This window comes from Solanum verrucosum, unplaced genomic scaffold (assembly GCF_900185275.1).
Source record: "Solanum verrucosum unplaced genomic scaffold, falcon-dt-bn FXZP01000176.1, whole genome shotgun sequence".
NCBI classification, from domain to species: Eukaryota; Viridiplantae; Streptophyta; class Magnoliopsida; order Solanales; family Solanaceae; genus Solanum; species Solanum verrucosum.
In genome coordinates, this window is record NW_026020412.1 from 699,625 (window position 1) to 719,893 (window position 20,269).

The following is a 20,269-nucleotide window of genomic DNA, read 5'->3' on the forward strand; positions in this document are numbered from 1 at the left end:
AAATCAGATTTATACCAGATCAGACAGAAGCAAAGCAGTTGCTTGAGAACAAGTTTCATGGAATGCTGACTTATCCACTTCTCCCCCTTTTTCTGCAACATTAACAAACTTCTGAAGCAGTCGGACAAACTTTGTAAGTAAAACCTCAGAAAAGGACTCAGGTTTTTGCTGCATATTTTCCTTCGTATCACCCGAACCAACCGCTGGACGATCAAGGCTGCCAATAGTCTCATATAACCTTCTCATTCCAGCAATTTCTCCAGCATGATTGCATTTTGCAGTTGCACTGATCATACCAGTACTGAGCACCTCTAAATTAAATGCCTCTGTCAATTTTAATTTTGCTCCAGATGCTGCAGCTGCTGCAGCCATAACAGCAGGAATATTTGCTGGCTTTGTTCCTGTCCAACAATCATTTTTACCAGTACCAATTTTAATCTCGGATAAGAGAGAAACAACTTCTGCTGTAGGCTGTGATTTTTGCCAAGTGTTTGCTTTACAAAGCTTTTCCTGAAGTACGGAAAGACAGATTAGCTAATAGTATATGCAATAGAAAATATAATACGATAAGAAAGAAGGGTAAAGGCAAGTAAAACATCAGCAAGAACCACGCAAATTCAGATGCAAAAAGGTACCTAAATTATGAACTCTAGTTACCACATAAGCTAACGTACCATCTCCACCAATATTTACTCCTATGTAAAGAAGACAGATATTTCACAAATTTAAGGACTAGTAATGTTTTTCCAACAAAATATATTTTGTCTACCTGTATCATAGAAGAGAAAGACCCAAATGTTCATTTTGCACTCTAAGAAAAGTACATCAATCCCTTAGCAAGACAATGTACACAAGTGAATGATCATAGACATATGAGCATACTTACACATGTAATGAGAGGAAAAAGAGCTACACAGCATTTTCATGAAACTGAAACGGATGAATAACAAACCTGAAGAAGCCCCTGACTAGTACAAGGAGCCTGTGAAAGTGAAACAATTATCCATTCGCGGACAGTCTTTTGGTACAAAGAGCGGATAGTAGCAACACAAGCTGGATCATTGACTACAGAAGAAGGTGGATCATTCTGCACCGAAAGCAACAGTGAATCTAGACAAGAAGAATTCCACAAAATCTGCAAGCCAATAAATCATTCAAACGTTAGCATCAAGCAATGGCAAGAAGCAAAGTTGACAAACTTGATACTTGATACAAGCAGCGAAACGACACCTGAGGAAAGCAATCTCTTAATTGATTCAACAAGTTAACTGAGATATCTCGTATATGCTCATCCCTTTGAGACAAATTCTTTACAAGAAAACTGGCATGAGTGGACAATGTAGATTCCCTATACTCTGCTTCAGGTCCAGTCTCAGACATCCGATCCTCCTGCAGCAAGTTATTGGGATCATGTGACCTTTATGGAAAAAAAAAACAAAAAAAAGGAGAAATGGGAAGGGAAATGCAAAAGAAGAGGATCAGCAACTTATGTTTGTTTCAAAAACTATCATCTCCATTAACTTTTCCATTACTGAAAAAAACCCACTAAGAAGGTATACGATATAGTTGTTGATTTTCAACTGTGACGAACTTTGTCCATGACAGTTTCAAAAAATGTGTCTACCGCTTAAAGAAATGTTAAAATGCTCTAAGTGAGTATAGACACAAAATTGCATCATGCACAAAGGAAGCCCCCTATTCCTATTTTCTACAATGAACCTCCTCACAATCCTCTGAAGATCTAGACTGACAGAGGCCAAGTAAGAAATGTCACTGATGGCATGAAGAAGATGCTAAAAAATAAAAAAGCTAACAAGTACAAAAACAGAGTCAGCTCCAATACATTACAGGCTATGATAAGATCACAGAGCTAACAAAGTCTAAAATATTATCCAAGAAATTTACATAAGATTGGTTAATCCAACTAAAAAGACACAAAGACATCTAGCCTTAAGGGAGTAATTTGGAGTTGATATTACATTAAAGCATCTGTGATTTCTTTCTGTTCAAACACACCCAAAAATACAAGGGGGGTCATCTTCCAGACTCTTTGGCCGACACCACCAACCACCGCCAATTACCACCAACACCATCATCAATCATCCCACATTCTTCGGCCACCGCCACCAACTGTCAACGACTAACATCAACCAACTCCACCATCACAATCACCACCACCCAGTGCTGTCAAAGGTGTGCTTAAAGCGCACTTTTAAGCCCTGAAGCGAGGCTCAAAATGTGTTCAGCGCTTCACCTCGCTTAATGTACGCTTCAGTGTCGTCATCAAGGTTCTAATCTACTTAATACTTTTCCTAGCCAATGAGCCTCATCTTAATAGGCGACACTAAACAATTGATATTTCACTTTATGTAAGAAAAAATCAGTTTCTTTGTTCATATTTGTCATTCATGCTTCTAATTGTAAGTCTTGGACTAAATCTATAAATTTGTATTTTACTTCTCTCTTTTCGTTTTATCCCATTAAAGCCCACAAATTGTGCTTTGCACTTAAAGCCCCAACAGGCCTTAGAGCATTTTTGCGCCTTTTTCTTTTATCAACACTGCAACCACCACTATTAACCATCACTATTGTGCCAGTCACTACAACACCAACCACCTCCAACAGCACAACTATCACCACAACCATTACTTAGCCACTAGCACCAACCATCACCACCACCACTACAAACAAGAGTTTGAGAGAGAACTCAGCTTGATTATTCCCACGAGCTATTAGGGTTTAAATAGCTAAGTATACATGTCCTAAAGAGGAAAGCAAATCATACCTAATCAATACAAATCAATACCTAATCAAGCTAGGAGTAAATCAAGCTACCAATATATTTACACATATGCTATAGAATATTTCTAGGATTCTAACAAGTACAAATACCTATTATACTCTGAAAATGTAGACAGTTATATTGTTTTTTTTTAGAGGTCATGCAATGCATTTTTTCATTTGGTTTTACAAATTATCTGTGATAAATTCATGCATTCTGTATTTTTTAATTTACTTCCATATGTGGTATCCTTCTATCGCATTATATAGTTACCTTTATCCAAGAACTACGAAAATTTCAGAAAAAATGAACTAGTCTGCCAATCTTTCATTTATGAATAGACAGTTGAAGAAAGTTAAAATACCAGCCATGCTACTGCTGTTTCAAAAGCCCTGTGAACGATTGCTGTCAAGCACTGAGAGACAGCTTGTGTAAGACCAGGACTTTTCAAGTATTCGAAGGCACAGCTGAAGGCACTTCTAGAAGCTGTTGAGCTAGGGCCCACATTGAGGATCCCACCGTTACTACTAAATCGTATGATCTCCAGATATGCAACTGCAAGTAGATACGTTGACTTGACACCTGTAGAGGCCAAAGAAAAAATATCTCTTGAGGCCTAGAACATCTCAATCATCATCTGTACCCAAAGCAACAAATATCTCCATAACAACTAAATCATTAAGAAGATTTCCTTCTCAAACTGAACATAAGGGAAGAACAACAAACCCGAAATTGTGCTCATTGCTGAAACTTCCATGCGCCCTCCTAGAGCAGCACAAAGAGCAGTTCTTTGGCTAATGGCAGCTTTCTCATTGCCACTACCACGCCGACTACCTGGGTTATGAAGAGCATTAAGTTCCAACTCATCTTCAAGCCATTTCACGGAGCTCACAACCTGGTAAACAGCACATTAGACCCTTGTATAAAATATTCAGTTAAATTAATTACATTTTTTCATGAAACAAGATATATTAACCACACACTGATGGACCTGTTAATATTGAAGTTATGACTTATGAGTAGGATAAACCATACTCCCTTGAAATAGATAGCACGAACAACTCAAATAACCATTCTAGTCTCTTTCTTCTCCACTTTTCACCCCACCCTTCTCAGATTACTAAGACCAAGGAGAATATCAACAAATGGGATAAATATGTACCTTCAGGCATGTGATATTCATATTTCAATTTGGAAGTTAAAATGCACAATATTTCAGTTTTTGCCAGTCGATCAACATGACCAAAAACAAATAAGTCTAAACTGCTTATGTCACCAAATTCTGAATTTGGGCAAGTTAATCAATGCAGTAGGCAACGCAAGCCCAAAGAATTATTCAAGCAAAAGCACAGTTATACCTTTTGTGAGAATCACTAAACACGAATATGTCTTGTGGCTTTCCATTCTTTAAGAATTATATCATCTTCACTATATTGTACTATACTTCACCATTTAGGAACTCTACTTCAGAGTGAAACCTACTTAACATCAACTAGCATGAAAAAACCTGCAACATTTTACATCAAACAAAAGAGAGCCATATCGATAACTTCCATTATGAGAACTTGATGAACATAATTCACAAGGCATGCTCATATAAGACTTCATTTCATGATTTAGGTTGTTTTTTTTCTAAGAACGTAGCAACATTTATAAAATTAGACGTGCTGGAGAGAAGGATGCACAAAAAATATGAGGATTAGAAAAGCATGTGATAAACCCAGATGGTATCCCTATAGAGGTTTGGAAGTGCCTCGAGAAAGCTGGAATACCAAGACTAACAAAGCTATTCAATGTTATATTAAGAAGTGAAAAAATGTCAAACAATTAGACAGAGTCCCTTGGTTACGATTAAAAAAACAAACGAAATAGCAAGAGTTGTTTGAGCTATCTTGGCATAAACTATGGGTCACGAAAAGATCGATGGAGTGTATACTTAGAAAACCTTGAATTTGCCTGAATTAGAAAATTTATCTATCAATATTGGAACGAAATGATCCGAAAATAGCAATATGGACATAGAGGATTAAATAGACGACCTCAACTAGTTTTGAATTGATGTTGTTCCCAGTGTTCTGATGTAGCCATTTTTTCAAAACGAACCTCCTCTTAATCAAGGAAGACGGAGTAAAAAAGTAAAATATTAGAGCTTTATGAGCAAGAGGGAATTAATAGAAAAACCGCTAAACTACTAAGTTGGAATGAAATTTTACTAAGTGGCACACGTGACTTAAGAATGCACAAATAGGTGCGACATCTTAAACATGTTTCCAGCTTGTTTCTCAAGGTTGACCTACAATAGTTGCAACAAGGTGCAGCAATTTCAACATAAGAACTAAACATTCTAGGAGAAGATGGACCACAAACTTTGCTCAGAGACTGAACTTTTAAATCAAAACTAAACTTACTAGTGGTGGGGTTCCTTGAGAAATGCGTTGGACAGCGGAGGACCAATCAGCACTCCACATGTATGGACCACTCACTGCTTGAAGTGCAATTGCTCCCATACTGCCGACGCTGTTTAGAGTAGTCGATACTGACTTTGTCATGGCATGATGGCTCTGTAATGGAGGAGCTAACCCAAAGAGAGCAATATAGAACCACAAGTTTCGAAACAACTTCAAGAGTGAAGGTTCAACATCTACAGTAGGATCGAAATCTGAACATATCTCAGCCACGGCAGGAAGGAGAGGCCCAAGAAAATCAGCTCCACTCCTGCAAAATACATTGTCCCTGAGTTTCTCCAAAAACAGTCCAGTAAAGCACATTCTCAGCCAATATTAGAAAGACCTACTTTCCACTTTTTGACTCTGCAGCCAAGCCCACATCAGAGCACAGGGATAGCAAGCGCTGACGGTAGTCTGTACGCAACTTAGGAGTAGTCAAGTGTCTGGCAATCAGAAGAAATCCTGCTGGAAGTGTCTAGAATGTGATTGAACATGTGAGCAGTAGACCAATAACAGATTATCAGGGAGAAGTAATGATATAATATGATAAAAGCATCATGTGCACACCTCAACACGTTCTGTTGTGGCCTCTGGAGCTGCGGTATTACTTTCAGCTGAGCCAACAGCAGCAAGCTTACTTAAGTAACTCCTTGTCATCAGAACAACAGCTTCACGATAGGACTTCTCAAAACCTAAACTTGCCATACGAGCAACAGCATCAAGAAGCTGCAGCAACTCAACAAAAACATGTGACTCAGAAAGTAGTTCAATAGCTCAGTTCGGGGAAATGACTTTCAAAACTTGAACAAATGAAGTAGAGATACAAGTGCACTATGTTTGTGATGAAAAGAGAGCCTCATACTCGGAGTCTCAATAAGCCTGGTATCGACGCATCACGCTCCTCTAAGCTTTCAATGAATTTCGGCAATATCATATCCACAACTTCAGGCCTCTTAACTGAAGAATTTAGATCAGCTAGTAACCTTATAACGTTTAACTGCAGGGAAGGAGCTGTGTGGTTCTCTCTCTCTACCTGGAAATGTGAGCATTTGCAGACAACATTAAAAAAAAAAAAAGGAGATAATAAAGAAACACTAGAAGAATTAAGCAATATGTTCCCGAGAAGAGACAAAATACATATAAGCCTCTTAGGTGGCTGTGACCATATTCTGTGAGATTCCCCCACTTTGGTTCGTAGAGATATTTCATGAAGATAAAGCATTTGAAAAAGAGATGAAATTGAGAAAATAATTTTTGATTGTTAAGGGAATAAATATATAAGCATCTACTTTGTCACAGGCCAACCAGAAAGATGTTTGTCTACTGGCACAAGCATGCATTGGATCATCAAGCTGTGGATTTCAAACTTCTAATTGAGAAACTCAAATATTCCAAACCTGTACTTGAGCCATAGGTTTTGTAACCTTAACACTACATAAGAACAAAAACTTAAATCTAAATGGATGCATATAAGCTATTGAAGTATTAGATTCCGTTACTTATCATCTGAAAATGTCAAGAAAAAGAGCCAAAAACATTCTCAAGTCAAAGGAAAACTAACTTCGATTTTTTTTCTTGATAATTACACTAAGACCTCATTTGTTTTAGATTAAGACGTCCGAATTCGAACACATCTGAATATTAAAATGGACATTAAGATTTAGATATTTGAATTTAAATACACATTTGAATATTAACATGTTGTATTAAGATGATAGATCCAAACACTAGATAATTAAGATATATTTTCAATATCTGAATGTATAAACTTGTATTTATTCAAAAATTAATTTTAAAAAAATTAATAAAATACTAAATAAATATTCTACTATATTAACAAAATATTTTTAAAAAAATCATATGGTTGGTGGTGGTGGTGGTGGCGATGGCTAGTGTGGTGGTTGTGGATGTCGATTAGGGATGGTGGTGGTTGCGGGTATTACCTAGTGGTGATGGTGGCTAATACAGTGTTGTCAAAGGTGTGCTTAAGCCCTAAAGCAAGGCACAAAACATGTTGAGTGTTTGTGTCGCTTTATGGGTATTTCAGTGTCGTCATCAAGAATCTACAGCATGCTTTCATATCCAATGGAGCAATCCTGAAGATGTGAACAATTAAAATTTCACTTTGTCATAAAAAAAAAATCAGTTCTTTGTAGTATATTTATTATTCATGTTTTTGCTTATTAATCTTGGACTACACATACATATTTGTACTTCTTCTCCATTTGCACCTTTTTCATTTAAGCAAACGCTTTGCTTGCGCTTGCAGCACCCAAGGACCTTATAGCATTTTGGTGCTTTTTGCTTTAGATAACACCGGGCTACCAATAATGGTTGATGGTGGTAGTTGGTGGTGGTGGTTGATAATTGTAGTGGATATGGTAATAGCTATTGGTGGTGGTGAATGCTGACAACGATATATAGTGGTAAGTGATGGTGGTGATTGGTGTGATATTGGTGTGTTATCACTCCTTAGTCTCCCAATGGTTAACAGTAGTAATAAGTTCTTTCTAGTAGTTATTTGAGTTTCTCATTCTAGTAGTAGCTATTTCTTGTAGTAGTTTGCAGTTACTCATTCCAGCAATGTTAGGAAGCCATGTCCTAGTTTCTAGGGGTAGTTATCTTGTACTGTATTTAAAACTCTAAGTTTACTGCATGAATCTAAGCAGAAAATTATCTAGTTTTGAGTACTTTAACTCAAGATATTGCAGTTTCTCTCTTAACAAAACAGCATTATAGGTTGAAAAAAAAAACTCTTTCCAGCTCCTAATACACTCTACATTAACTTTGATTTTGTCTTGCAAAGTCCCATAACTAGATCCATAACAAGGAACCGTAACAACTTGGTATCAAAGCCGGGAGTTATGGGAGACCAAATTTAACATCAACTAACACAATTGTTGAACTTGTTCCAAGAAGAATGTGCAGCCAATTTAGCCGGGAAGCAACAAATGCTCCCGTGGATGCACTCACAAAGGATTTAGCAAATTCAAAGATCGATTCTGATCCAACTGAACACACCAATCAGAACCGTGACTGGAAGGGTAAAACTAGAGTGGCAGAGACCCTTTGGGATGGTTGAACAGATGTGAACACTTATTTCGACACCAACAAACATCAAAAGAATAAAAGGTTAAACTTGCTTCTTTTCATTTGGAGGGCAATGCACAACTTTGGTTTCTTCAACTAGAGACAGATATGCCTCAACTATCTTGGGATGAATTCAAACGTCGTTGTAACTTCATTTTGGGCCACCAATCAGAAGCCAGAAATTGGGAGAATTAACTAAGTTACGCCAGATCGGGTCTGTGGCAGATTGCCAAGAAAAGTTTAAGCAGTTAATTTCGTGGGCTGGTACACTCACACAGTCGCAAAAAATTGAACTTTATATTAGTGGTCTTACTGATTATATAGCAATTGAGGTTGAGTTGAATAATCCTCTAGATTTGGCTACAGCAATGAGTTTATCCCGGCTTTATGAACCCAAGGAACAACCCATTTGTTTGCAATTGTTAGATGCTTGCATATCAAACTTGAAAGACAGCAAATTCTAACCTCAACAACATGGCAAATTTGTGAAGAAACTGACCAGATTTGAAATGGAGGAAAGGCATCTTAAGGGACTTTGTTTCAACTGTGATGAACCATTCACTCAAGGACATCAATGCAAGAAATTATTTTGGATTAACTCTATATACGATGAGGAAGAAGTTGTTGAAAAAGAGGAAAATAATAATACTTTCCATACTTAGCGCTTGAGGACAGGGGCGATTTGAAGGAGGGGAGTAATGTTATCACTTGTTAGTCTCCCAATGGTTAACAGTAGTAATTACTTGTTGTAGTTATTTCTTTCTAGTAGTTATTTGCAGTTTCTCATTCTAGTAGTAGTTATTTATTTGATGGAGTTTGCAATTTCTCACTCCAGTATTGTTAGGAAGTCATGTCCTAGTTTCTAGGGATAGTTATCTGGAAAGTACTATATTTAAAACTTAGGTCATTGCATGAAATCTAAACGGAAAATAATCTACCTTTTGAGTCTTTAACTCAATAGATTGTAGGTTCTCTCTTAACAAACTAGCACCATAGGTCGAAAAAGAAAATCTCAACGTCCTCGCTGAATTTTGCCCCACCGAATGGGATTCTCCTAGACTCAGCACTGAGGTTTGCCCCGCCTTACCGGGAGTTGCCTAAACCCAGTTGAACTCTGGCCCACATCGACAAGGCTAACATAGGAGTGGCTCTGGTACATTTGTAACGGCCCAACCCTCTAGTGATATTGTCCGCTCTGGGCTAGGCCCGAACGGCTTCAAAATGTTTCACTAGTTGGTAATGTCTGCCTACTTCTATACCCAACATCTCTCCGATGTTTTAAAAGACTCCTAATACACTTTACAGTAACTCTAATTTTGCCTTCCAACATCCCATAACTAGATCCATAACAGGAAACTGTAACAAGGTGGTTGATGGTGATGATTTTAAATAGTGGCTAGTGGTGGTGACAGTTGATTGTAGTAATTGGTAACAGTGGTGGTTGTGGCTAAAGATGATAGTTGTAGGTGGTACTAATTGATAATGGTGTACGACAGTGGCACTAGTTGATAATGGTGTACGACAGTGGCACTAGTTGATAATGGTGGGGGATGGCGATAACGATGAATGGATTGAATTGGTGCATTGCCATTTTTGTAAAAATCCGTGAATAGACATATCAATAATTTTAAGACTTTGTTAAAAAAATTGATTATTCAGATCTATTCAAACTCATTAAGTGGCTGTAACATTAAAATTTTAAAAAAGCTTAATGGTTAAGGCCACATTTGTTTGCACTTAATGGAGACCTGAATTTGAATGGTTCAAACCCAAGGCCATTAAGTGCATTTGTTTTTATTAGATTTAAACACTTATTTGGTCTGATTAAGTCTTAATCATTAAGATCTTGAACAAAGTTTTGATATCACTATGAGGCATATTTGTGTGGATACTTTTCAACACCACACTCTATCCACAATCGCTAGCCGCCACCACCACTAACCACCTCTGCCATCATAACCTTCACTATCATTACTGTCGCCAACCACCAATCACTTATATCATCACAAGCACCACTGCAACATCATCGTTATCAACTACTATTGTCGGTCGCTACCAAACCTATCACCTTTCATCATTGTTTATTCACTACCACCATTGTTAAACATGCTATTGTCGCCCAACCACCTTTGCCATGACAACCAGCATTGGCAACCATCAGCGTTGACAACTACTATTGTTAGTCACTACCACACCTACCACTTCCATCATTATAATTATTTTCCATTGTTACCACCACCACCATCGCCACCTACACCACCATCACTGTCAGCCACTACCACTATTGCGGTCAATCCCTACTACTAACCACCTCCACTATTATAACTAGCACCAGCACCAACTACCATCAACACATCGTCAACCACTACACATGCTTCAGTCACCACTATTAATACCGCCAACTACTAATATCAAAATTATCAACCAACTTCACCATCACTACCACACCAACCACCTCTACCACCATTACTAGCCACTAAAAGCAACCATTACCACCACCACGATACAAACCATTTCTAACATTTTTAGCGAACATAAATGTTTTAAATTCTTTTTATCAAATAGTGATTTTATTTTATCAAATTTATATTTTTCTCATATTTAATTACTTTTTTATTTAAATCATATATTTTTATGTTTACAAAAAAAATAAAGGGGTAGTTTCAAATACATACAGTAAAGTAATTAGTTTACAACAAATATAGTCATGTTTTACTTACATAAAAGATAGCCAAAAATCATTGAAAATATACAATGACCATACAGTATAGCTTGCCAAAAGTCAATGAAAGTATATACTGACTATACAATGTAGCTTACCTATACATGAGCTATACACTGAATATACATTATAATACACTCAAAAAGCTTAATATAGCTTAACTATACATGAAATATACACTAAGTATACATAAAATACACACATACTATTCAATCTCAATCACCTCTAAACAGTTCCAACATTTAGATATTAAATCCTCTTGATGTTTCGAGTCATGTTTGCGATGGATCAATTTTTTAAAAAGAAGAAGAAGAGAAAGAACTGAAAGAAAGAATTGGAAGAAGAAGAAGAACCGGAAGAAGAAACAGCAACAACGACGACAATGAAGGTCGAGAAGAAATTGACCATTTTTTGGTAATCAAATTGACCGAATGGTTATTTAATGTTATTATCCCATAAATAAATTGTCCACATTCCGATGTTGAAAAACAAATACTCTTAATCATTCACCCTTCGGGATGGGCCAGTGGTTTGGGCTTGGGACTTCCATGTTGGAGGTCTCAAGTTTGAAACCCCTTGCCAGCGAAAGCAAGGGGTTTGCTTTTAGGGTCGAGCACGTCAGACCGAGCTTGCCTAGTGCGGGTTACCTCTCATGTGTGGTTTGCGAGCTATTGAATAGGAGAGAGGGTTTTACCCTGTGCGCACCCAAAGGGTAGCGGCTGTGGGTTTCCCTTGTCATAAAAAAAAATACTCTTAATCATTCAGTGCTCAGATCTAGATACAACATCGTAAGCATTCATATGTGCATTCAAATTTAGACATTTAAATTTAAGGAAAACAAATGAGGCCTAATATCTTAATGATTAAGGTTCAAACCAAAAAACAAACAGACTTACGATTAAGATGAAGACCTTTCAAAGGGAGACAAATTATGGATGCAGTCTTGATTGCCAATGAAGCTGTAGATTCCAGAGTTAAGAAGAAGAAGCCAGGCATTCTCTATAAGTTGGACATAGAGAAAGCTTATGACCACGTTAATTGGTGATACCTTATGAAGGTATTAGAAATGATGGGTTTTGGGCAAAAGTGGTTTAAGTGGATGGAGCAATGTATTTCAACAGTCTGCTTTTCAGTTCTAGTTAATGGTTCTCCAACAGGATTCTTCCAATCATATAGAGGACTCAGGCAAGGTGACCCACTGTCACCTTTTCTGTTCCTAATTGCTATGGAAGGACTGAATAACATGATCAAGACAGCCAAATTACGAGGTTGGATAAAGGGTTTTGAAGTGGCTAGAGAAGGGATTGACAGTCTGGAAGTGACACATCTACAATATGCAGATGACACACTTATTTTTTGTGATGCTGAGGAAGATCAACTAAAGCACTTAAGACTGATTTTGGTCCTGTTTGAATGGGTCTCTGGTCTACATATTAACTGGAGAAAGAGTTTAATGTACCCTATTAATGTAGTCAACAACATGAGTTGGTTAGCAACAATCCTTGGAGGTGAAGTTGGCACTCTGCCAACTACATACTTGGGATTACCTTTAGGAGCCAAATCTATGTCCATAGATATATGGAACAATGTGATCGAGAAGTGTGAAAAAAAACTAGCCAGGTGGAAAACACAATACTTGTCTATGGGTGGAAGATTGACACTAATCAATCCAGTACTTAATGCTCTTCCAACTTACATGATGTCCCTTTTTCCTATCCCACCAGGGGTCACCAAGAGGCTGGACAGTATTAGAAGGAAACTTTTGTGGCAGGGCAATAAGGAAAAGAAAGGATTTCACTTGGTAAAGTGGAAATCAGTGATAACTGGGAAGAAAAATGGTGATTTGGGGATTAAGAACCTAAACTTGCAAAGTAAAGCTCTTCAAATGAAATGGTTATGGAAGTATGCAAATGGTAACCAACTGTTGTGGGAAAGGGTGATTGAGGCTAAATATATACCAGAAGACAAATGGATGACCAAAGAGGTGACTACTCCTTATGGAGTCAGCCTTTGGAGGTCCATTAGGAATCTATGGGATGAAGTGAAGAACAACTCAAAGGTGAAAGTTTTTGATGGGAGAAAGACCATGTTTTGGAAGGATAATTGGAATGAGAAAGGCAACTTGGAAGAGTTATTTCCTGATGTTTACAACTTAGTTACATTTCAGCAAGGGTTTATAGCAGATTTATGGACACTACAGGGCTGGAATTTCAACTTCAGAAGACATCTAAATGACTGGGAGGTTCAAAGAGTAGCCGATTTTCTTAACACAGTGGAACCTTTCAATGGACTTCAAACAGGGAAGGATGTTCTATGGTGGACAGGAAACAATAGAGGAGTACACAAAGTTAATAGAGCTTATAAGCTAATGGATCAGACAAACCAACAAATTAAAAATTGGCCATGGAAACAAATATGGAAAAGCAGAATACCCTACAAAGTATCTTGCTTTGTCTGGTTGTTGGCCAAGGAAGCAGCTCTTACTCAAGACAATGTCATGAAGAGAGGGATAACCTTATGCTCTAGATGCTTTCTCTATGGGGAGACTTTAGAGAATGTGAATCATCTGTTTCTACACTGCAAGTACACTCAACAATTATGGAGGATTTTTTTGAGTCGCAAAGGCATCTCCTGGACTATGCCTAGGAAAGTTTCTGAGGCTTTAAGAGCTGGGAGGAAGCAGGAGTACTGGCAAAAGACAGAGGCAGATGGAGACTTATCCCTGCTTCAATATGGTGGGGAATATGGAAAGAGAGGAACTCTAGGTGTTTTGAGAGCATAGAAAACAGTGTGCAGAAAGTGAAGCTCAACTGCATTTTGCTATTATGTTTTTGGTGTAATCAGTTATACTCAAATGATACTATCTCTATAATTGATGTTTTATACTCAATTTAGCCATAGAGCAGTAAGAATTTGGGGCTTTTGTATATAAGGTTTCAGTACAACCCATGTACTGTTTTGTGATATAATACAAACCTTACGAAGTTCAAAAAAAAAAGATGAAGACCTTCCTCAACTTCTTTTATCAAAAAGTAAACTACAACACTTACATGGAACAACAAGCAACACTTTCAGTTCCCAAAATCCTTTCCTTTTGGGAGCCTATGGGAAAATTAAAAAAAATTAACAAAGCAGATTCAATTACACAAGACTATCTTTTTTATGAAAATCACGAAGACATTAAATGCCAAAAGTTTTGTCCTTGCAATGTGAAAGAGTGCATTAAGAGCCTGTTTGGATTGGCTTAAAAAAAGAGTTTTTAAGTCAAAATAAAAAGTAGAGAAGGTCCTACTTTTGGTTTTTAACTTATTTTAAGACATTTTAAACTTTATTTTTAACTTTGCCAAACACTCTCAAAAAAACTAAAATGACTTAAAAGTAGGTTTAACCATCTTTTAAGTCAATCCAAACATGCTCTTATTTTATATAATCGGAACTAGAGAAAGATTCGCGCGGGGAGGGTAGAGAGGATGAAATACAACAATTGTCCCCTTCAGTAATCTTAGGCTTAAAACAACCATATCTCAGATAAAGAAAAGTTCACAGACTAATCTTTAACTCACAAACTTGATAACATAGTTTCAGTTCCAGAATAATACGTTTTTCTTTTTTATAAATGGTGAGTTTGTAATTCCAGGATAATAGACAAAAGTTCAAATTGTCAGTAATTGAAGCAGAACTCAAGGAAAATAGACTCTGGAGTTGGGTCACAAGGAAGCTAGAATCCACTGGAGTAAAAAAAAACAGGGAGAAAGATGGACGAATTAGTTTTCTTTTAACTGTATGATCACGTGAACTGTAGAAGTCGTCACACAATAATCGAAGATACTGACACACATTCAATGACATAATCCCTGATCTTTTTAAAAAGATTATAGAACATCAGTATAATCCCTGACTTAATTACAGTCAAAAGTGTTTTCATTACTCTAAGTTATCTACATGGAGAAGTGGACATGAAATTATCAACCTGGAAAAGCAAATTTTAGAGGGAGAGTGAGAGGGAGAATGGTATTAATTATAGTGTGCTAGATGCTCTCCCAACATTCTAATTGTTTTACTTCCCTATGACACCAAAGAAAGACTTGGAAGCAGCTACTCTTAACAAAGATGGAGGTCTAAGCATAAGGAATCTATGGATGCATGCACTATGAAAGTCTATTGTTTTAAATCCTATGGAGGTTTAATCATGAAGGCGCTCAATGGATGAAAGTTGTATCAGCTAAAATTGGTAAACTAAACACTAGGCACACTTAAGTTGTGGCTCCCATGGATTGGGGTTTGAAAGCCATAAGGAATCAATGGGATGCATTCTCTTAAAGTGCAAGTTAAAGGGGGGTAATGGAAGATGAATATATTTTTGGCACAAAACATAGATGGGATTCACACCCTTTAAGGACAAAATTCCAGACATTTTTAGATTTGATTAAGATGCTGATGCTACCTTAGAGCAATGCAGAGGTGAGACAGTAGGAATATAAGGTTCAGAAGAGACTGCAACGGTTGGGAGGTTCAAAGGATATTACAACTGCCTGGTTGCCCAGAATGTACTGTGGAGCTATCTGAGGAACCTGATAAAATAATTTGGTTTTATAGCAGTAATGTTATGTTCTCTGTAACAATTGCTACAGAAGTTTGCTACTTCAAGCAACAAAGATAAGTTCCCATGGAAAAGGACTTGGAGGCTGACAATAATGCAATGTGATTCACAAGAACCTACAGGGGTCTTAACTTCTGTAGCAGATGTCATATGAGCGGGAATGAAGTGGAGACAACAGGTCATCTCTTCATGCACTATTACATTAGCATTTCAGATGTGGGGCTTATTTCTCAGTATCTTTGGAGTGGTGTGGTTAATATCTGCTTCAGATAAATATCCTCTTTATTAGTGATCAGCAAAAGGATGTCAAAGTTACTGGAGTATGTTGCCATTTATTTGCTTCAGGTATTATGGGAGGACAAAAATAGAAGATGTTTGGAAGAGAAAGCTCAAGACATAAATAGTTTGAAATACAAATGCTTAGAGTTGTTAGCCGTGTTGTAAATGGAAAGATGCACATGAAGGGTGTGGCCTAGTGGTCAATGAAATGGTTGAGAGACATGAGGTCTCAGGTTCAAATCCCAACAGAGAAAAACACTAGGTGATTCTTCCTATCTGTCCTTGCCTTGGTCGAAAGAGTTACCTAGTACCTGTTGTTGGTGGGAGGTGGCAGGTATCCCATGGAATTAATTGAGGCGCGCGAAAGCTGGGCCGGACAACACGGTCATCAAAAAAAAAAAAAGTAGATGTTTTGATAAGAGTTTTTCCAACTTTTTTCAAGCTTAGCCTGCTTTGCGCATAGTTTGCGTATATTCTTACACCCTCGTGTTGCTGGTTTTACTGCCACAAGATTCTTACTTTACCTATCAAATTAAAAAGAGAGGAAGAAATAGATGGCAGATTCTTCTTTTATGGACTATCAATGTGAGTCAGGCACATAAATAAAACTAAAAAGAACAAATAAAAGGGCTAGAAAGTTACTATCCATAGTAATCAATGTGCTTATCCAAATAAATCCAGCATAATAGTGTAATCATGGCGTAAGACACTCTTTAAAAACTGTTTCAGCTGTCATATGGTGAAGTTTGGCTAGAAAGAATAGATTTTTAAGGCAAAATGGAAGATGTAATTCACCTTAATTATGGGTCTACTTTTTTGTTATCTTTTTGGTGCAGGCAGATTTAGCCACATAATACAAATTGTTGGGAAATACTTCTAGAGTAACGATAAAGGAAAAATATATGTTCCTTCCAAATGAGTAAACTACTTCTTAACTTCACAATCCACATCATTTCATTCTGGGATCTAATACCACAATATGGACCCTACAGTAGTTCCATAGACAAAATAACAACCAACACAATGACCAGTATAGAGAAAAGAATAGACAACATTAGATGTCGTAAAAAGCTCTGTATACAATTTCTAAGTGAAATCTCTAACTGTTACTCCATCAAAATTCACTAATTTTTACCATATCCAGGGGCAACAGACATCCCCGAATGTAATGCTTGGGATACATATCAGAAGAAACAAGAGAAATTATTTATACCGCATCAAATGATAGGTAAACCACCTTCTACCATCCAGAATTGATTCAATTTGCTACAAGCAGAGCAAACAATAAGTGATTTTAGCTTGGAAATCATTATACCTAGTGCCTCCAGACAGCAAGTAGTGTTTAGTACCTCTTAATTCATCAACAAACATACATTCTCCCTTTCCACTAGTTAATGATTAGCGTGTGCAAGTTACTCAAACTTCTAGGTAAACGGCAAGATAAAACTAACCTCTTCATCATAACCATTCCTTTCACAAATAGGAAATCCCATTATAAAGGTGTCCACAGGAGATCGATCCTTGTTCCATCCAAATTGAATTATCTCACAACTTGTCTTCAACACACTTTCAAACATGGGCCCCTGGTTGCTGCCCCAAGTGTCTGTCTGTGGTATAAAAACACCATAATCAAGTTATGCTAGATTCTCTTATCAGCACACCTAACGTAAACCAAATATTGTACCTGAGCACAAGTCGCCAACACAAGAGACTTAAACCGAATGAGCAGCACCCGAAGCATCTGACCATCACGAGCAACAGCGGCATGAGAAATTCCAGAAAGCAAGGAGCTGAACAGCTCTTCACATGCTCTCCACTTTCGCCAAACTGAAAATAAACAGGCCTCTGCAGCCCCTATCAATGAAGCAAGAGCTCCCTGCAACAATTTTTTTGATGATTTTCCATCCAAATCAAGGGAAGCGAGGGCTTTAATCTGCAACCTGGCTGCTGCTTGATAAGCAGCAAGCTTGGCGTTGATCCTAACTTTCAGTGACTGCCCTTGTTCGGACCAGTCACGCTTCCTTATCTGCCAGTCAACCAAGTAGACCACCCTTTTCAGTAACATTTTCATCTTTTCTTCCAAAGAACGATACCACAGATTTAACAGAATAAAGTGCAATTAAACCATGCTTCTCCTGGACTACCCTTGCAACTTCTATCCTAAACAGAAAAAATAGCCACACAACTGTAACAGAATAAAAGCAATATCTTGATGGTTTACCTTTAAGAATGTTACCATTGACTGAAATTGCTGCTTTACAATACCTCTGACACTTTCCAATAGATTGGCATCAATAGAGACTTTTTCCAGGACATTTCCTATCAATATCAATGCTATTTCTTGTTTCTCAATCCTATCGATGGGCTCCTCTTCGAATGAGGCAATAGCTCGTTTCTCGGCAGCATCTCCTCCTCCATCACTGTACCCACTACTTGCAGGTAATAAATCTACATTGCTCATACTCATTGGTGAACTATGAGAGGAAGTTGCGAGCTCTTGTGGTACAAAACTGTCAAACTGCTCAAGCAGAGCTAAAACCAATTTGTTGGCATCATCAGGAGGAATAGGAGGGAAATGATAACACATTGCTTTCAAAACAGCCTTTGAAACTCCGAAATCTCCATTGGGATTACCTAAAGCTGATATAAGAATATCCCCTGTGAATCTAGCAACGTCAGTAGAAAATTCTGGAGATAATTCAGATGCTTTACAGATATATTCCAAGAATTCACGGAAAAAGGAAAGAATAGTGTCGTTTGTAAAAGATTGTGGCCAAAAAGATGGGTTAAAAGATGAAGGAATTGAACGATAGAAAGCAAGAAGGATTGATTTGGGCATTTCATCAGAATGATTAGGGCATTTAGAGAGAAATCGTGCAACAGCGAGTATGGCATTGAGTTGAGACCTGGAAACCCTAGGAGATCCAACAAGTAGGGCTTCAGGAGGAGGGCATCTACCACATATCCATGCTAGTTTATCCACGAATTGAGCTGGGTTTTGTGCGATTAAATCACATAGCTCAGTCATTGACTCCATTTTTTTCTTATTTGAAGAAAAATCACAACATTACTAGTCGGGAGGGCCCGATCGCTGCCGGAAAATGTAGATAATGGAGGGGAAATCAACGTGTGATTGTTTGGTGCAATTTCTGAATTCCGATGCCGGCTCTCGTCGACTACTTCTTCTTCTTCTTTTTTTTGAATTTTTGTTTTCTTCTTCTTCTTTTTTTTCAGTTTGGGGAAAGTTCCATTTTATTTTTTATTTTATTTTATTCTTACACACATTCGTACAAACAAGACTAGTTTTTCTTTTTTCCTTAGTTTTTATACCTGCGCGAATCATTCCGTAAAATAAGCTCTACTTCCTCTTCTCAGTATTTAACTCCTTACTCACAGCATTTTACTTTTAAGAAATCTAACAATATATTGCGTTTAACATTAAGGGAGAATTAATTTAAAGTGTTCAATATTTGAAAAGTATTTACAACCTGTAGCAACATAATCCGTATTTCGCACGAAGTAACTAATCGTTTTATAAATTTGTTATTAGTTAAAAAATAAAATTTGGTTTTACTATTGTTATAAAATCAAGCTCAGAAAATATAACTATAAAGAGAAGAAAACAAGATAATTAGATGAAGGAAAAGACATTTCTTCTTATTCAAGTGTGTCATACATTACATGGAGAATGATATCTCTATTTATAAGTAAAGAAATCACTTCAAAGGCCACCATGAGAAGTGCCAAATTAATAGATACATTGTTATCCCAAAAAGGTTTATATCACCTTAGGAACACACATACATGAATGTTAGTTCATGAATAAACTAAATGGACAATCCACTATTCAATGGATTTATAACACTCCCCCTTGGATAGATAATGTGTCTTGTTAAAACCTTACTAGGAAAAACCAGGTGGGGAAAATTCTAGTGAAGGAAAAAGAGTACACATCTTTTAATATGCATTATTTGTTGCCTCATTAAAAACCATACCATAAAAATTCAGTGGGACAAAACCTCAGTCAAGGAAAAAAGAGTGCAACACATATTATACTCCCTTGATTAAAACATCACTTAATATCTTGTGGTGATGTCATCCAATCTTATATACCAGCTACTCAAATATTGATATTGACAGTGTTTTTGTGATTACATCACATTTATGAAGATGTTGTATTGCTGAACTCATCCCGATATATCATTTTCTGGTTTCATAGATATGATGAGGCTATGAGCCTAGCCAGATACATTCTTGAAAATCCTATATTCATGACCTCATTGTTATAAGTAAATTACTCATCCAACTTGTTTATAGCAATAATCATTTTGTGGACACTTTCATTTGCA

General features: G+C 37.1%; 1 protein-coding gene across 1 annotated transcript in view; it reads right to left on the reverse strand.

Annotated features, from left to right (window-relative positions):
• The window catches only part of LOC125840694 (phosphatidylinositol 4-kinase alpha 1), a 45,027-nt gene extending 26,046 nt beyond the window's left edge, over positions 1 to 18,981 (reverse strand). Inside the window, exons 1-12 of the mRNA XM_049519656.1 lie at positions 18,142 to 18,981; positions 17,605 to 17,946; positions 17,372 to 17,527; positions 6,092 to 6,262; positions 5,797 to 5,955; positions 5,577 to 5,704; positions 5,191 to 5,497; positions 3,509 to 3,677; positions 3,147 to 3,364; positions 1,231 to 1,389; positions 953 to 1,135; positions 16 to 510 (exon numbers count right to left, since the gene is read on the reverse strand). Coding sequence (XP_049375613.1) covers positions 16 to 510; positions 953 to 1,135; positions 1,231 to 1,389; positions 3,147 to 3,364; positions 3,509 to 3,677; positions 5,191 to 5,497; positions 5,577 to 5,704; positions 5,797 to 5,955; positions 6,092 to 6,262; positions 17,372 to 17,527; positions 17,605 to 17,946; positions 18,142 to 18,957 — 3,303 coding nt within the window. The 5' untranslated portion in view covers positions 18,958 to 18,981. The remainder of the gene's footprint in view (positions 1 to 15; positions 511 to 952; positions 1,136 to 1,230; positions 1,390 to 3,146; positions 3,365 to 3,508; positions 3,678 to 5,190; positions 5,498 to 5,576; positions 5,705 to 5,796; positions 5,956 to 6,091; positions 6,263 to 17,371; positions 17,528 to 17,604; positions 17,947 to 18,141) is intronic.
• Positions 18,982 to 20,269: the final 1,288 nt, after the last annotated feature.